General features: G+C 34.7%; 2 protein-coding genes across 4 annotated transcripts; both read left to right on the forward strand.

Annotated features, from left to right (window-relative positions):
* Window positions 1-3,312: 3,312 nt before the first annotated feature.
* LOC109703924 (calreticulin-3-like) lies at window positions 3,313-9,604 on the forward strand. Its single transcript, XM_020224667.1, has 14 exons — window positions 3,313-3,467; window positions 4,745-4,852; window positions 5,293-5,485; window positions 6,145-6,403; window positions 6,822-6,878; window positions 6,963-7,010; window positions 7,130-7,216; window positions 7,310-7,367; window positions 7,746-7,813; window positions 7,940-8,035; window positions 8,132-8,188; window positions 8,558-8,659; window positions 9,190-9,222; window positions 9,324-9,604. Exons 1-14 carry the CDS (start codon window positions 3,365-3,367, stop codon window positions 9,333-9,335), a joined length of 1,281 nt encoding a protein of 426 aa, XP_020080256.1. The 5' UTR covers window positions 3,313-3,364; the 3' UTR covers window positions 9,336-9,604.
* A 2,653-nt stretch (window positions 9,605-12,257) lies between these two features.
* LOC109703918 (3beta-hydroxysteroid-dehydrogenase/decarboxylase-like) lies at window positions 12,258-17,677 on the forward strand. 3 transcript variants are annotated; one of them, XM_020224660.1, is made up of 10 exons: window positions 12,258-12,814; window positions 12,911-13,081; window positions 13,746-13,862; window positions 13,959-14,038; window positions 14,725-14,923; window positions 15,281-15,398; window positions 15,830-16,004; window positions 16,616-16,772; window positions 17,103-17,169; window positions 17,263-17,677. In XM_020224660.1, exons 1-10 carry the CDS (start codon window positions 12,326-12,328, stop codon window positions 17,418-17,420), a joined length of 1,731 nt encoding a protein of 576 aa, XP_020080249.1. In that variant the 5' UTR covers window positions 12,258-12,325; the 3' UTR covers window positions 17,421-17,677. The 3 variants fall into 3 exon arrangements, with proteins under 3 accessions (XP_020080249.1, XP_020080250.1, XP_020080251.1); XM_020224661.1 differs by having other exon boundaries at window positions 12,259-12,814; window positions 14,779-14,923; XM_020224662.1 differs by having other exon boundaries at window positions 12,261-12,814; window positions 17,103-17,174; window positions 17,263-17,283.
* The last annotated feature ends 563 nt before the right edge of the window (window positions 17,678-18,240 follow it).

Below are 18,240 nucleotides of genomic sequence, written 5' to 3' on the forward strand. Positions count from 1 at the left end.
ATAGATAGAATTGAGCTCCTATGCTTTTAAAAGTGCCAAGTCATTGGTGCTTGTAGGTTTTCGGCCTAGGATGAAGATTTGTAGGGTTAGGATAATAGTGGTCCCCAAGGTTTGAGCGGGTAGTTGGTGGAATAGTATAATCTTAGGGGTGGAATTGGTCAAAGAGATAAATCTAACAATGGGAAACTTACAAAAACTTACAAGGACCAAGTGCTTGGTGCTTTTAAAAGCACCATAGCCGAACTCAATATATATATAGAGAGAGAGAGAGAGAGAGAGAGAGTCTTGTGTGCTATTAGGAGCACGGAGGCCTTCATGCTCTTAAACCGTTTTCGATGATGGAGCTTCTGAATCGACGATCAGCTCTGTTAGACTTGGTCTAGCATATTTGAAATATCTAGAAAATAAATTTTGTGACTTTTTAATATTATTTACCTAACGATCGAAAGAGTTCAAAATCAACGGCTGAAAATAAAAATCTAACAAAAAGTGGTGATATAGTATTAAAATTTTCGATCAAAGATATTGATCTTGCTGTAAATAGTATAAAAAATTTTCTATCAAAATTTCATCTGATTTGAATACTTATATATCGTTAAACTTTCAAACAATATACATCAACTATTAAAAATTATTAATTTTGAACCCTTTCGATAGCTAGAAAAATAATACCGAAAAATCACAAAAAATAGTTTTTAGATACTTGAAATATGCTAGATCAAGTTTAACGGAGCTGATCATCGATTCGGAAGCTCCATTATCGAAAACAACTTTGGAGCACGGAGGTCTCCGTGCTCCTAATAGCACACAAGACGTTCTATATATATATAACATGACCCTCTAAGAAGTAAGAACAAATATTTTGAAAATGAGAGGTGGGACCCACACTAGGGACGTGTAACCGTGATACATCAAGCTTGTGCGAAGTGGGCTGCACACGACTCTCTTGTTTTAATTTTTTAAGGTCACAGCTTGCTTTAATATTCTATAATTTAAAATATATTAATTAAATAAATTTTTTTTATATAATTTAAAAAAATATTAATTAAAAAACTAACGAAAAAATAAAAATAAAAATGTGTCACTAATTTAATACATTGTAAATTATAGAGCACTAAAGTAAGTATGTGTGAAATTATAAAGGCGGTATTTAAAGTTTATTTTTTTTTATTTTAATATAATTCTTTTTTGATTTTTTAAATATTTTTTAGGCACATCACATTATTCTCTCCCGACCGCGACCTCCCCTGCGAATTTCCCCACGAACACGTCGAAATGATGACGTGGCAAGTCCTCATTGGTTCGCATGCTGGTCAGAGTAGAGTTGGATTCGTCCAATGATGCACAGAGACTTGAAACAAAATAAAACAAAATAAATAAAACAAAAAAGACTTTTAAACGAACCCAAATTTCCATTCCACACTACCTATACAAGTAGGGCCCACACCAACAATTACACGTCAAAAATGTTTGCTTCAATTTTAAACCTATATTTTATTTTCTTTTTTTTGGATAAATTTAACAATTTATGATTATTTTTAAATTTTTAAACGCAAAATTTTATAAAATCTAGTTGGAAAAAATAGTACTAAACTTCTAATCACATTTAATAAATCAATATTTTTGTTTTTCATTTTTCATTTTTTTTTTTTTGGGGTTTCATTCTTTGAAGTCTTCCCGTCCAGGTCTCCGTTGGTGTCTGACTGACCGACTGTTTGTAAGCGCAGACTTCACTTTTATTCATCAGACATTCAGACGACTGCCAAATACCCCCAATATTCGCCAGAATTACCAAAACGTCCCTGCGGCGTATGGAAAACGTTGGAGATACCCCTCAATTATTAGCTTTGTTGAAAGAGCTCCAATTTTTGTTTCAATTTTTTTTTTTTTTTTTTTTTGAATTGAGTTATTTTGGGTCAGTTAAGCTAAAATATTGTTAGAAATTAATGATTCCGTTATCAACTAGCCATTATTTTTTAAAATTTGTTTGCTAAAAATATTCAGTATATTATTTTTATGATTCTATCTATTATAGTATACTATTAAATAAGAAAGTCTATAGGTTTGAGTTATATTTTTTGCGCTTACTCAAGTAATTGAATCTTCCGCTTAAAGACTAATCCATAACTATTTAGTGCAATTAAGTTTGATGAATTTTGAATAAAATAATTTTAAAATGATCTTTAGGTAGCTAGTAGGTCCCTCAGAGTCTCTCAAAATTATTATTCCAATATATTATTAATGTATTGTCAAATTCAAAGTATAAGATTTAAAAGTACGTGCGTGAACTAATTAAAAATTCAAAATTATAGATGCTAACATCTCGTTGTAAATAATATTGTGAAAAATATAAAAAAGGGCACTAACCAACTAGCAATAGCATGTAAGGCTCTGAACATATTGTTTGGTATTTTAAAAAGAAAAAATTATGGTTTCACACTCTTTTTATTTTAGTACCATGTGGTTTAATATATATCAATTTAGTATCTCGTGGTTTCATTTTTCTCTTTTTATTATTTCATCTGCTAATTTTTTTGTTAAATTAATAACAAAGTTAAAATTAAAAGGTACTAAAGTGAATGTTCGATAAACCTAGGTGGGGTATCTGAAGTTTTTTGTATATAATTTAACGAAATGTTAACGAAAGAGCCGACAAAAAGAGAATAATTAAAAATCACAGGATACTAAATTAATACACTTTAAATTATAAAGTAGTTAAAAAAAAATAATACTATAGCGGTGATATTTGAAATTTGCCTATTTAAAAGTATACTAAAAAAATTATGAATAAACTTCAAATACCACCTCTGTGGTTTCACACTTTCCCACTTTAGTGCTCTGTGATTTAAAGTGTATCAAGTTAGTGGCATGTGGTTTCATCTTTATCTTTTCGTCTGATTTTTCGTTAATATTTCGTAAATTATTATATACAAAAAACTTCAGATACCCCTAGGTTCTTTATCTTTTCGTCAGATTTTTCGTTAATATTTCGTAAATTATTATATACAAAAAAACTTCAGATATTCCATCTAGGTTTATCGAATATTTACAGTAGTACATTTTAGTTTTAACTTTGTCACTGATTTAATAAAAAAAATTAATAGAATCTATAATAAAAAGATAAAAATAAAATCATAGAACACTAAATTAATACATTTTAAATTACAGAAGTACTAACTAAAGTGAGAAAGTGTGAAACCAAGCGCAAGAAAACTTAAAAAAAGAAAAGAAAAGAAAAGAGAAAGTGGTAGAACTGCAAATAAGTGCTCAAACGAGGGTCTTGCCCAAAACTCCTCTTCTATATCACGCGCACATCCCCCTACTCTGGAGCTCGGTCACTGCTCGCGCGGCGAGATAGCCGGAGATGACACTTCTTGCTCAACTTTCTCTTCCCCTCCGCCTCGTCTTTCTCTCCCTCCTCCTCCATCTCTCCTCTTCCGAGGTCTTCTTCGAGGAGCGCTTCGATGGTACCAATTTTTTTCTTCTTTTTTTTTTTTTTTTTTTTTTTTTTTTTTTTTTTTTTTTTTTTGTTCTTCGTTGCCTTTTCAGATATTTTCATGATTTTGATGATCTTAATTTGTGCGCTTTCTTAGTTTCTGCTTTTTTTTTAGGTTATTTCTATAAAGTAATTTCTGTAAAGGCTGTCGATATGCTGGCAAATTAATTTTTATGGTAATATTTGATGGGGGTATTAATGACCTAGTAGTGTTAGTACTTAGTAGTTGTGGTACTTTGGGCTCACAAACTACTGATCCAAAATACTTAAAAGCTAAGTTATTAGCACTGATATGCTAGCCAAATATTAGGATTTGAATTTTTTTTTTTTATAAATAATCCTATCAATTTTTATAATTATAAAAATAGTATTTTTAAAAAAATAAATGTACAAATAAACCTCTAATAGAATTTTTTTAAAAATAATCCTATCAATTTTTATAATTATAAAAATAGTCTTTTTTTTTTTAAATAATTATAAAAATAGACCTCTAATATATCAAATTGAGTTTTTTAAAAAATGAATAATATAGACGGTGAATGAGTAGCCGTATTTAAATGCGGTAAATCATTCACGATTTTCATAACTCCTAATATTATTACATAGACATAAAAGTAGAAAGAAAAGGAATAGAAGAGGGAAGAAAGTGGTGAATGGTTTACCGCACCTCTTTTATAGGACGATAAAATTTTAACGAATGCGGTGAATCATTCACCGCTTTTACTAATATTTTTCTCTCTCTCTATCATAAGACTATATTTACAAATAAAATTTAGTGAGCCTAATTTTAAAATAAAAATTTGGAAGAGGACTACTGCACTAAAATCTCCTTAGGATTTTATACATTTGTTACTATTGGGGGTGTCACAGCATGTCTGAGCTAATAAAAGGCTGCAGATTATTTATGTCGAGACAGTCGGATGTGTGCTAGCACATCAACGGTCTTTTTGTAAGTCTGTTTGGATGTCGGAACACGTTATATGGCGATAGCATGTGTTAGATGGTGGTTTTGTTAGTTATTGTATAAGAGATCGACTTTAGCGATATTGTGAAGCTGTATTAGTGAAATGTGTAGATAGTCGAAAGAATCTTGTGTGTTTGTTGCTGCTGATGTGACCCTGATTGTTCTCCTCATGTTCTGTTTTATTTCGATTGATTTAGAATTATCTTGTAACGATTCTTCATGTTCGACTGTGCGCCATTCGTTAGCTAACTTGGGTTCTATTGTTTTGGCCATTTGTTTAAAAGATGGTTGGGAGAGCCGATGGGTGAAATCGGACTGGAAAAGGAGTGAAGGAAAAGCCGGTTCATTCAAGCACACCGCAGGAAAGTGGGCGGGAGATCCAGATGACAAAGGCATGTGTTACTTTGTTGCTCTTGAGCTTGATATCCTTGTACAAATTTTTCTCTATACATGAAAAAACTCACTGATAACGATTATAACATGATCTCTAGCCGCCGACTAGGAACTTGGAGCCTGTTTGGCATGGCTTCTGGAATGGCTTCTTTGTCTAGAAAGCAGAAGTTTCCACATTCCAGGATCAAACTTTTGCTGTAGCAGGAAGCTAAAATGAGATTTTTGTCTCCCCAAACTGAACTCCAATTGGAAGCTTCTGCTGTTTGTTAAAATTTTAATGAAAATGCTATTACTTCTTCTTCCAACAGCTCTACACAAACAACACATGCGTAGGAGCTCTGACAGGGCCAAACAGGCCGTCACGTCAGTGTTGGCACTTTTTCATTCAACACTGATTGTGCTATGTCATCTGATCTGTTCCTTTGGTGTGTCGTAATAGGAATTCAAACGCACACGGATGCTAGGCATTTTGCAATTTCAGCAAAGTTCCCAGAATTTTGTAACAAGAACAGGACACTGGTGGTCCAATATTCTATAAAGTTTGAGCAGGACATAGAGTGCGGTGGTGCTTACATCAAGCTTCTTTCTGGTTATGTCAATCAAAAGAAATTTGGCGGTGATACTCCATACAGGTTTTTTGTCTTGTTGCTTTGCTAATATTATGCTTCTCAATGTGTAAAAGTGTCTTTCGCTAGTTATCTTCAATATTTTAATTTTTGCCCATGATGTTTCTACACCTATGATGTTTCTAAGTAATGATAACCATGTTAAAGCTGCAATTAATTTTCTGTTGTCCATGCTTAGCTTATCATCATCTGTTAATTACTTCTGAAAGCGAGTGGGAGAAATTTCTGGCTATTTATCTATGCAGGGCGAATGGATATAACTACTATCAAAACAAAGTGAGAAGGCTTTATAAGAATGGATATATTTTATAACCATTCCTCATTCAAGCATTTTCCAAGCTCTTGTAAGCATGCATAGATTACAAGTATAGATAAACATTACACATATGCCCATGGAATCATGAGAAGTGTGAGAAGTGTGTTAAGTTCTGTTGTAACACCAATTAGAAGTTTGAGCAATCACAAACCTCATCTTAAAGTACATCATATTATATACCATTATATCTCCAAAAGCCTTCAGAAATATACGAGATATCACCCACTATACTGCAAAAATTCTAGCTATTGCAGCATGAATATTATCTTTTTGTTATTTTTCATACCTTACGTATATATTTTTTTATGTTTTACTCCTCTTATTTGTTTTCCGTACTTTTGTTTTGCAGTTTCATGTTTGGGCCTGACCTATGTGGCACGCAAACAAAGAAGCTTCATGTTATACTCTCCTACCAGGGGCAGAATTATCCTATCAAGAAGGATCTACAATGTGAGACAGACAAGTTAACACATGTCTACACCTTTATTCTTAGGCCTGATGCCTCATATAGTATTCTGGTCGATAACCGAGAAAGAGATTCCGGAAGCATGTATACTGACTGGGATATCCTTCCGCCTCGAAAGATCAAGGATGTTAATGCAAAAAAGGTTGGAGCATGCTATTTTAGTTTTAGAAGAAGGTTGAAATTATAAGTTAGTGTGAAGAAATCCACTAATTTTCTTTTCCACTTGCAAGTTGCAACTGACCCATTTGAGTTTGATTTGATACTAAAATCATCAAAACAAAAAATCTAATGGTATTAAGCTGACATTTTTATTTGGTTCATTTAAATTTTTTTCAGAAATTTCTGACTAACCATATCAATGGCTAAGAAGTATTCTTTGCAACAAATTGAACTTGGCTGAGAAAGTTTGCATGCTTTTTCCTTTATGAAATTCAGCTTGGTCGGCCAACTTGCAATTTGAGAAAATTTGTTTTGTTTATCTTGACCCTTAGAAATATCATCACAAGTATAATTATGCAATTAAGTTGATCTAATTTGCATGTTCCTGTATTGTGCTACAGCCGCTAGACTGGGACGACAGGGAATATATTGATGATCCTAATGACACTAAGCCAGAGGTATGATTAATAAGAACTTTACGAAAATTGGCTCTGTCTTGTTTGTACATGCTTTTTGCTTACTATTTTGTCTCTAATATGCAGGGATATGATTCTATTCCACGTGAAATTCCTAATCCAAAGGCTAAAAAGGTACTTAGTATTTCCACTGGTTCTCCGATACTAACTTTGCGTGAGAACAAAATCTACAATAAAGTATCAATGGCATGTGGTTTTGTTCTTTTTTTTTTCCCCCTCCTTTTCCTTTATAGCCTGATTCATGGGATGAAGATGAAGATGGAATTTGGAAACCACCAAAGATACCAAATCCAGCTTATAAGGGATCATGGAAGCCGAAGGTTTTCTTTTCTTATTAGTTGTCATAACATAATAATTTGCTGATTTCGGCTGTGTCTTTTTCCTCTCACTAATACATTGACTGTTGTCTGCAGAGAATCAAGAACCCAAATTACAAGGGGAAGTGGAAGATCCCCTGGATCGACAATCCAGGTGAGCCAGGATTATACTAAAGTATCTAGTGAATATTGATATGCAAAAAATTAGAATTGCTTGGAATCAGCTGAGGCCGATCCAAATCTGAAAAGGCGCTGAGATTGGGTTGACCCTGTTTTGGCAAGTTGCTAGTATGAAATGGGAGGAATATATTATCTTATTTGCTAGCTTCTATATCCCACAATTCCATCATGTGTAACTGTTGTGGCTCCATGTTAATCTTTTCCCCCTATAGGAGTATAAACTTTTTCGTTTTACGTCTGTTGGGCGGCTCCACCTTACTTTAGTTGTCTGGTCCAAAACTATCTTCTTAAGCCTTATTTTTTAGTTTATAATACTAATGTAGTTTTTCTGCTGTGTCTCCCCTTCTGGCAGAGTTTGAAGATGATCCAGATCTGTATGTGCTAAAGCCTTTGAAATATGTTGGTATCGAAGTATGGCAGGTACATTATTCGACAATCCATATGTAAAATTTTTATTGCTGGAGAGAGTTAACTATATCCTCATATGTTACGTTTGTAGCAATGTACTTGATGTTTAAATTATACGACTTTTTTCTGTTTATACAGGTAAAGGCTGGTTCAGTTTTTGACAATATTCTGATATGTGATGACCCAGAGTATGCAAAACAAGTTGTAGAAGAAACTTGGGCGAGGAATAAAGAGGTGGGCATGCACCCTCTTGTTTAATTACTCAATTAATTTTTTTTGTAGTGGTTTTTGGTCTTCCAATTAGCACTTTTCAACTAAAAAAAATTGCAGGCTGAGAAAGAGGCCTTTGAGGAGGCAGAGAAAGAGAGAAAAGCTAGAGAAGACGAGGTTAGAACTCAAAGCTGATGATCATAGCTTTTTCATTTGAATATCTCCCTTGTGTTCGTGTGAATTAGAAAACCCCAAAATTTAGACATTTTACATTGAGATGTTTACCTATCGAGCCGTGCAAAATTATCCTAGCAAAACCTGAATTTTCATATATGCCCTGCAAAAACTTATTTGCTTTTTTATACACCCCGGTGCTTGCAAAAAACCCTCTTGAAGAAAACTTTTCCTCGCATGTACTGCATGACTCACCAACTTGAGTCTATTTTCGTGAGAAACTGCCCTTTCGCTATTTCATAAGGGTATATTTCTAATTAGATGATTTTGCATTTTTGCTTTTGTTTGTGACCAATATATTTCATTATACAGGAAGCCAGGCGTGCAAGGGAGGAAGGTGAGAGACGGCGGCAAGAGAGGGGATATGATAGGCGACATCGTGACAGGGAGAGGTACAAGGATAAATATCGAAGGGTATGTCTCTCTGATCTATGTTTTTCATCTTGTATAGGTTGTGATGAGAATTTAGTTAGAACTTTGTTTGCATATGCCTTTCCTGTAAATTACTTCTGTTGCCAAATTAGAGTATAAATGATGCAGTAATTGTCAGAGTAAAGTTTGAAAGCACTTTGTAGGTACATACTGCCAAAGTCATATACCAAGCAAAAAATTCTCAACAATGGAGAGTAAATAATTTTTTATAATATCTATAATTTGACCCAGAATTATATTTTACTGTGGGAATTGTACATTCGCCAAGAATCAACAAAGAAAGAAATGCACATTGAATCCTAATCTACTGGCTATCGTAAAAACTCTACCAGAAAAAAAAAAAAAAGGAAAAGAAAAATACTGGTGGAGGGATCATGTACCTTTTGTGATATCATTTCCATGCACAGCCTCTTCCTCGGTCCAAACAACTCTTTATGGCTTTTTTGGTAAAAATATAGCGCTTTTTTCTTTCTTAACTCTGATTGCTGCTAACTGTTGTTGCCTTTGTGCAGCGTGATCACCGGGATTATTTGGATGATTATCATGTGAGTTTTGGAATTCTCTCTCTCCCTCTCCCCTCTCCACTGTGCCGTGTATTCTATTACTTGTTCTTATGTTAACTCTCTTTTGTCAAACTTGTTCACAGGATGAATTATGAGAGCCCTAAAATTTTAGAGTTTATGATGTGCGGATCGAAACAAGGCATGCATTTCGTATTATCGTGTTATTGTATGGAGTCATTGGTGCTGGTCGCAGTTAGTTCCAGTTTTGTATGTTTGGATGCTATACCCTCTAAGAACTCTCTCCTCTATCTTCTTGCTCCATTCAGGAGGAACAAGTTAAGCTTGAACCTCCACCATGTTGTATCAATAATTTTAGCTACAGCATTGAAATGAAAGACCTAACTATTCAAATTGTTTGGGGCTATGATGTTGGTCAAATTGTTAGGTCTCTGCAATGAGTAACCATTACTTGATGAACTACTGGTTGAGTGTCATGTCGCTTTGGTCGCTAAACTTCGATTTATTTTATTAGGGAGCTTGAACTTTTTAAATAGCTCACTCTCTTTAGCTTTTGCCACCCAAAAGACGAAAGTTTAAAACGGCATGCTAAGTCACTGTTCCTAAGTCTGTTAGATCATAGTACCTATCAAGGGTACTTGTTTGGCTCATGCATTTTAGGGTTTCTACGGTGGGAGTTTTCTTGTGAAATATAAGTTATCCTGCGAAATATAAGGGGTTTATTGATAGTAACTTAGCATGTCGTGTTTAATTTTCGTTCCTTTGGATTAAGAAAGCAAATGTTGAGACTATAAATGCATCATTTTGAGAGCTTGAGCTCTCGTATACTAAATCAAAGTTTAGTAACCAAAGTGAAACTCAGACCAACATTTTTTGGTGGACTAATGGTGTAATTTACAGAACTACATAGTTGACCTACTTATGACTTGGATTATTGTCCAGCTATTGTCCCTAGAAATCTTGTGTGTTTCACCTTAACTTTGGAGGTTTCTATACTTCCTAGATGATGCTCTTAATCGGAACATTTAACTGGGAGTACCCTAAAGAAAAACTGTTTAGCTAATAATGCTAACTCATCCTTAGAGAGAGAGAGAGAGAGAGAGAGAGAGGAATGGTTGCGTGCTTATATTTTGGATCATCTATGCAATTGGAAATTGGTAATATATATGTGATATGAACCAAATCAATCGCACTGAGCCTAGACGACAAAGATCTAATTAAGAGAGTAATGTGGTAATTTTAAATATACATAAATACTAAAAAAATATACTGTTCTTCTAATCTTATGCAAGGTAGAAATATTTGATTGAATATTTTTAGTTTTATGTGAAATAGTTTATTTTTGAGAAATAGGCAGCACGCTATCTGCTTAGTTTATTTCATTTAGAAATAAATTTAGCTAGAAATGTGAATCAACTGGGATTCGAAATGTGAAATAGTTAATAAGCAAAAACGTACAAAATATATCTTAACTATGGATTATTTTAATTTGTCTATCTAATCTTTCAAAATTTTTATTTTACTACGTAACCTTTCAATTTATTTGATTTGAGTCGTTCAATAGCATTTGACTTCAAAATTCAAACTAATTATTTTAATGAATTTATAGTTGCGAGAATTGAATGAAATATGTTAACTAAATCTATAAAGACAAACGACATATTTTTCTCTCTCAAAAAAAAAAGATAAACAACATATCAAATTTTAAAGTTAAAGTACTGCTAACTGATTCAAGTTAAATAAATTAAAAAATTGGATAGTAAAATTAATATTTTAAAATTTTAGACAATTAAATTAAGCTGATTCATAATTCAGATAAGTTTTATGTTTTTTTTTTTCTATTTCATAAAATCTTATTTAGTGGATTGAGTGCAAGCCAGGTTGCCATTCTTTTGATGATGACATAATCAAATATTTTTTTTTTTTAATTTTTCTCTCTCTCTCTTTTTTGGGTGAATCTGTTGTTGGAGATAGTGGTTTTGGCGGAGAAGTGGATGATTGTTGTTTTACCAAACAACTTTTTCTTTTTCATCACTATCCTTCTTTACCAAGTCATTGTCTAGCACTATCCCATGTGGAGGGAGAGACTTGAAGCAAACTATAGTAAAATACTATATCTAAATTAAATAAAAATATTTTATCTACTGAATTTTTTTTTAACAATTCATTTAGCCTCATATTGATAATTTTTTTTATTTTCTACTAGTTCTCTTTAATGATTATAATCGCTTACTGTTCATAAACTGCAATATCCTTTCATGAATTGTACCAAATATCTAATCAAAATCCACATATAAGTAAATGGATATAAATATTTAAATAAGTATGTAAATTAAGCATTAGTAAACTGCATATACATACTATACTAAGGCTTAGTTTGGTATTGAGCTCTTTTAAATAAAATAGAGTTAAGGTAAAAGCATATAGGAATATACTTATGTATTTTTCGGTAGAACTGTAAAAAATATATCTTAATCGACTAATCGCGATATGCGGAATGTAATATTACGTACGGAAACAAACAAGTCATTTTTCTATCATACTTTCTCAGCGCATATAATGCAATTTTCATGCAATGCCAAACGAAGTCTAAGAAGCTAAAATTTTTTATTTTCTACGGTGTGAGGGCATTGGCCTCTGTACTTTAGAAATACTATATTTAAATTCTTCAAATATCAAGTCGGAATAAAATTTAAAATCAAAGTTTATCAATCTTATTTTTGGGAACACTGAATTTGATTAGGCTTAATTTGCTGTGGTTTAAAGTGATTTTATAAAATACAAAAAAATCAACGATTTTAGATTAAATTCGCAGTTATATTAGAAAAAACCAACTATTTAGAAAGATTCTTTGAAGTTTGTTAGAAACCAAGTGAATTTAATCTCGAAATCAAATTCACTTGAATTTGAATCACATAATAGAAAATTTGATTCAATTGTATGAGATTTGGTACCAAACGGGTTGTACATTTCCCTTCCCACTTCGGCGCGGCGTAAGAAACGCCGTTACGAACTCCTCACAAAAGAAACGCCGTTACGAGCACTTAACGGCGCCGTTTTCTCTTTCTTTTTCCCCCTTCTTCTCCCTTTCGCCCTTGTGCCCGTCCCTCTCTTCCCGGCCCCATCAATGGCGATCTCCGAACCCGGTCAACTCCCGGCCGAACCGAACCGGATCCCCTGCACCGTTACCTTCGGCCGGTCCAGCTTCCTCGGCCGCTCCCTCGTCGCCGCGCTCGTCTCCTCCGGCCATTGGACCGTCCGGGTCGCCGACCCCTACCCTTCCCCCGGTCCGGCCCACCAACCCGGTTCACCCGGCCCGTTTCACCTCCCGGTCGACTTCTCGGACCGGTCCCAGGTCATCCCCGCCCTCGCCGGATCCGTCGTCGTCTTCCACATCGACCCCACCACCACCACCTCTTCCTCCTCCATTTTCTCCACCACCACCCCCAATTTCTCCGAACTCCACGCCCTAGCCATTGGGGCCACCAAAACCCTAATCTCCGCCGCAATCGAGTGCGGCGTGCGCCGCGTCGTCTACACCGGCTCCGCCGCAGTCGCCTTCGACGGCTGCCGCGACGTCGTGCTCGGCGACGAGTCCGTGCCCTACCCCGATAAGGTCCCTGCCCCATTTCCCATTCCCCGATCTGGGTTCTTCTCAAAATTTGATTTTGATTCGTGAATTTGAGTTTGATTTGGTGTATTTGGTATGTAGTATGAGGACATTTTGGATGAGCTGAGGGCGCAGGTGGAGATGATGGTGTTGGACGCGAACGGGAGGGGTGGGATGGCGACGTGCGCGCTCCGGCCGAGCTATCCGTTCGGGCCAGGGGATCCGAATCTCGTGCCGTTCTTCGTTGCATGTGCGACATCCTTTTGGAATAAGGTGAATGGTTATTATCTATTTTCTCGCACATTTTTCATCTAACTATTCGAGTGAATAGTGTGTTAGTCTAGCTTTTGCTATTTATGTTTATGTTCCAAGTGCATGTAAACTAACAAATTGGAAATTAGGGAAGTTAAGGGATTTTTTTTGGGTCTAGTTGGAGCTTCTGCAGAGGTGTTGTTTATATAGAGCCGTTCAAGGGAGCTCTATTGAAATCCATCAGCAGCTTCCTGCAGCTGCTACAAGAAGAAGCTTCAATTGTTGCTTCTCCTTTTGGATAATGCCGCAGCTAGAACATCTAGACTTTTTGTTTGTTGGATGCTTGGCTTTGACTACTTGATTAAAGAAGTTGTTCTGGGATCTGGGCCAGAAATGATCTAAATTCGTTGGGCTAAAACAGGATCGGGCAAAATAACTTGGACAACGTTGGTGAGACAAAAGTACAAAGAACTTGCATACTGCATGAAATTAGATTGCTATGGCACAAAGAACATTTGTATTTTGTCTTGCATTGTCATGAGTATTAGCCCCTGCTGCAAATAGTCTTGTTTTTGTAATTTTAACAAATTAAGTATTTATTTTCTCTGATGATTTGATTCCTTGTGTTGAAAGCAGAACCTAGTTTGCAATAGCTAATGGACTTCCAAAACTGCTTCTCTTTCAGTTTATAGTAGGAGATGGTAAAAATATGTATGACTTCACATATGTGGAGAATGTGGCCCATGCTAATATTTGTGCTGAGAAAGCTCTACGTTCAGACCCAGCTTCTGTTGCAGGAAAGGTATTGTTTCTAAAGATATTGTTGCCAATTCATATTCATTGATTAACCAACTGCTTTTATGGCTGACGTTTTTGATTTCTCACTACTAAATGGCAGTCATTTTTTGTTACAAATGATGAGCCAGTGGAGCTTTGGGAGTTTATTTCTAGTATACAAGAAGGCTTGGGATATCAGAGGTACCTTCAATGCATTTTTCATTGTCCAGCTGTTCTTTAAGGTTTTGTCTTGATTCACATATTTGCCTTGAGAATTGCTCTTGAGAACATGTTTTTTCCAAATGGAAAAAGTTGTGTTTGAGTAGATCTGTTCGAATAGACCCAAGCACTTTTTTGTTAAATCCCTCAATAGCTTTCACCAGGGCTAAACACTCAGACCTCTTTTTTTGTCAAAATATCAAGCTTCTACTTATAGTAGAGGAGATGTTTAACTAGGCTAAATGAACAAAGAGTGGACGAGGCAGTAATAATGTTATCTTTATTAGTTAATTTCATGATTATGAGTGGATTCTGATTTCTATATCCAAATAGTAGCAACGACTAGCTTTAAATTCTTGGAATTTACTGCTTATTGCAAAGATTTGAGCACAAAGACAACTAATCAATATTCTGTCAAATTGAGGGGGTATGTATTTTCCTCTGTCATTTTTTTTGGACCGAATTCATTTGTTTTTGCTTGCGCTTACCAGATTTATTTGTTTTGGCAATGAAGCTTCAGTACTTTTCCCGCTTAAATTAAGCTCTTTACTTAGCACACCTTTCGTTTTATCATATATCAGTGGATTACTGAAATTTCCTTCAAATAGCTGTAGGTTGGATGTAGGTGGTTTCTTTTAGAAAGTGCTGATACTGTCTGTTTCATTCAGGGCCACAATTAATATTTCTGCAAATCTTGTATTCCTACTTGTTCTGCTTGCCAGAAAGTTTAGCGAAAAGGTGTTTTTGCATAGAATATCCAATCCAATACCTGGTCCTGCTACGGTTCACGCTCTGGCATGCACGAGGACTTTCAGTTGTTCGAGAGCTAAAAACATTCTTGGTTATTCTCCAGTCTTATCAATGGAGGTGAGCTGGTTTTAAATTTCGTCTATTGCAAAAATAATTATACTCTTTTTGTCTTTTTCAATTGGCTTTCAGCTCATTGGTATTGTTTTTAATGCTATGTTGTAATCCATTGTCCTCACTTGTGAAGTTAAGGCTATGTTCCTTGCTGACAAACTTTTCTGAAATCGTATACAGGCTTTGTTAATGTAAGTATATGATGAAATTTCCTGCTCTTCTACCTTGAGTGTACTGGTTTTTATATTTCTTAAGCTCGATGAGCCTATGCACAAAATTACTATCATACAGATGTAATGAACATTTTAATGATAATGTCTAATGGAGTTTCAATTGATCATATGTTTATTGGTGAATACACAGGAAGGTATCGTGCGAACTTTGGAGTCATTCTCAGAACTAGCTAAAAATTCAGGTTCTTCAAGACTGCGAGATTTTACTGCACCGTCAAAAGCAGACCAACTATTAGGTGGCGGAGTAGGTCAGATCAGCTGCTTTATCCGAAACATTCTTTTGAATTGGACATATGCCAAACCTAAAGATACCTAATTCATCAAATTTCTTGCACCGTAATGACTTGTCATGCATTTACTGTAGCATTTTCTTTTTCTATTTTTGCTTTGAGTTACCCTGAGATGTATCTTTTATATAATTCCAAGGGCGAAGCGATTCGTGGTCCTCCATGTTATGTGGAAGTTTCATAGTTCTTAGATGTACATTTTGATCCAATTTAATAAAGAAAATTAATGGAAACAATAGATGCAACAAAATACAAAGTGCTGCGATCCAATTTAGAAATTGAAAGTTTGGGGGCCTGAATTGGGACTATGCTAAAAGGTTGAGGACCCCTAGTGTGGTTTGCCCTGTTTTTATTCCGAGATCTTGGGTTCATCTTGTTTTGTCTTATTGCAGTTGCTGATATATTGCTATGGAGGGATGAGAAGAAAACATTTACTTATCTGGCTTTACTCTTTCTGCTGTTCTACTGGTTTCTGCTTTCCGGAAGAACTTTTATCTCTTCGTTTGCAAGAATCTTATTGCTGGTCTCAGTCACTCTTTTTGTCCATGGCATCCTACCTTTGTCAATGTAGGTACCCTCTTTATGATTTTACATGATTATGCAGAAAAATATTCACAAATAATAGAATTCTGGTGATTTTTTTTCATCACAATAGTTGCGAAGTCATCTATTAGTTGTAATAATCCAAAGTAGTTTATGAAGTTTGTTTATCCGTATGTGTAACACAAGAGGTACTGGTTTATATTATACTGAATCACTGATATTGGTTTATATTTTGCTGATATTGCAGACAGCTGCATTCTTGAACTGGATATGACTTTGGTATATTCATGTCCCTTCAAAACTCTGAATTTTCATATTTGTCCTCAAAACTTAATTTCTAACAAATATGGCCTTGTCACCTATAAATATTTTGAATATCTTTTTCTAGTGTGTAACCAATTTGTCTCTTATATTGGATGGCTGCCCAAGTTAATAAGGATGATTTTGGTATGAAACATCCTTTTCAAGGTATACATATGGAAATTCAGAGTTGAGAGGGGCATGTATTATTTAAGCTGAGGAATTACAGATATATATACAAAAAAGCCCCTTAGAATTTTATCTCTTGCTTTCTCCTAAGTGCTCTATTTCTTTCTCTTGTATCTTAATCTGTGAGAACAAACTTGTACTTATAGGTTTGGTCTGACAATTGAGAAGGTCCCTTCATCTTGCTTTGAAGTCTCAGAGCAAACATTGCAAAATTTGTTTGGTTTTGCGGCATCTATATGGAATAAAGGCTTTCATGTAATGAAGTTGCTTGCCAAAGGTGATGACTGGGAAGTTCTTTTCAAGGTATGTTTATATGTTTGTGTGGCATAAACTACTTCACTGTCAATTTTCTTTTACATAATCTTTCTTTCATCTTTAAATTTCCACAGCTCCAATTATGGTTCTCTGCGAACTTTGATTTCACCTTAAATCAAATTGAAAATTTTGTTTCAGATATTAACACAACAGATAGACTGTTGTTATTTTCGTGAGTTCTACAAGAATACTACTAGATAAGCCACTATAAGCAAATATTTTTCCATGGCAAAAAACCGAAAGGGCTAATTTATGATGAGTGATGTGTTCATCTTGGTAAACCATTGTATGATCTATCTCTGATTTTAATTCATGCAGTCGATTGCTTCTATATGTATTCTAAAGTTGCTGTTCCGTTTCTCACTCGCAACATTGATTGGAGTTGGTAAGGTTTCAACCTAAAAACCTTGTTAATTTCCAAATAATAGTGCTTTGTTTTTTCTTTGTCAACTTTCTCACTGCATCTTTTATATTACAGGGTTGACATGCATGTTCATCATCTTCATTGTCTATGAACAGTGTGAAGAGGAAGTTGACAGTCTAATTGCAACAGCTTCAGTTAGAATTGAAGCATTAAAGAAAAAATTTGTCAGTAAACTATCAAGCTTCTTGACGAAATATATTCCCCAGAGTTGATGATGACTGATCCTCCATTTCTCTCACCGTGAACTTGGAAATTAAAATGCATCATCTTTGTGACATGCTTCCGTTGCGGCTTCTGTTGTTGATTTAATCTTCTATGTATAGAGAGGTATTCATGCAATTAGTGATTTGAGGTTTGATAATTCATCTATCTTTCGGTCTTTCTACTAATTATGTAGTTATTATGATAGTCTTATTCTCATGATTTCATGTAATTAAAAGAATAAATAACATTGCTATATGTTCTGTCATTCTCATGCGTATATTTCAACATCAGTAGCAAATTCATCCATCAGCTATGTTTTTGTACTGGTTAATTATATATCTCCGATAAAGGTTTCACATATTTCTTCTACATATTCGAACAATTCTTATACAAGAACTCTCTTATAGTTGGTCTGAGAATTTTATACTAATTGAGTATTTCATACTAATTGCATATGCTCAAAATGAAAAAAAGATACTATGCTATTTTATTTGGTTCTACACATATATCGGCACAAAGCATTTTCCCCTATTGTTAATATAGTTCTTCATGCCGCATCTTGTGTTTATTTGGTCTGGCTTTGGCTCTGCTTCTCTAACCCCTGAAACAGCAGTCAGACCCTGAAGCTTGCTACTGGAGAAAGCTATAATGAACTTCTAGGCTGCAAAATTTGTGGGTCCAATTTGAAGCTTCCGCTTCTGCTATAGTGAAAATCTATTAGGATGATTTACTGGAAAAGCTGTTAGTGTTCCTTTAAAAGATCAACTGAGATAGCACTTCTGTGGAAACTACAGCCGAAGCAAAGAGGCCTATACTATAGTGTTGCAA

The sequence above is a fragment of the Ananas comosus genome, unplaced genomic scaffold (assembly GCF_001540865.1).
Source record: "Ananas comosus cultivar F153 unplaced genomic scaffold, ASM154086v1, whole genome shotgun sequence".
Classification (NCBI taxonomy): Eukaryota; Viridiplantae; Streptophyta; class Magnoliopsida; order Poales; family Bromeliaceae; genus Ananas; species Ananas comosus.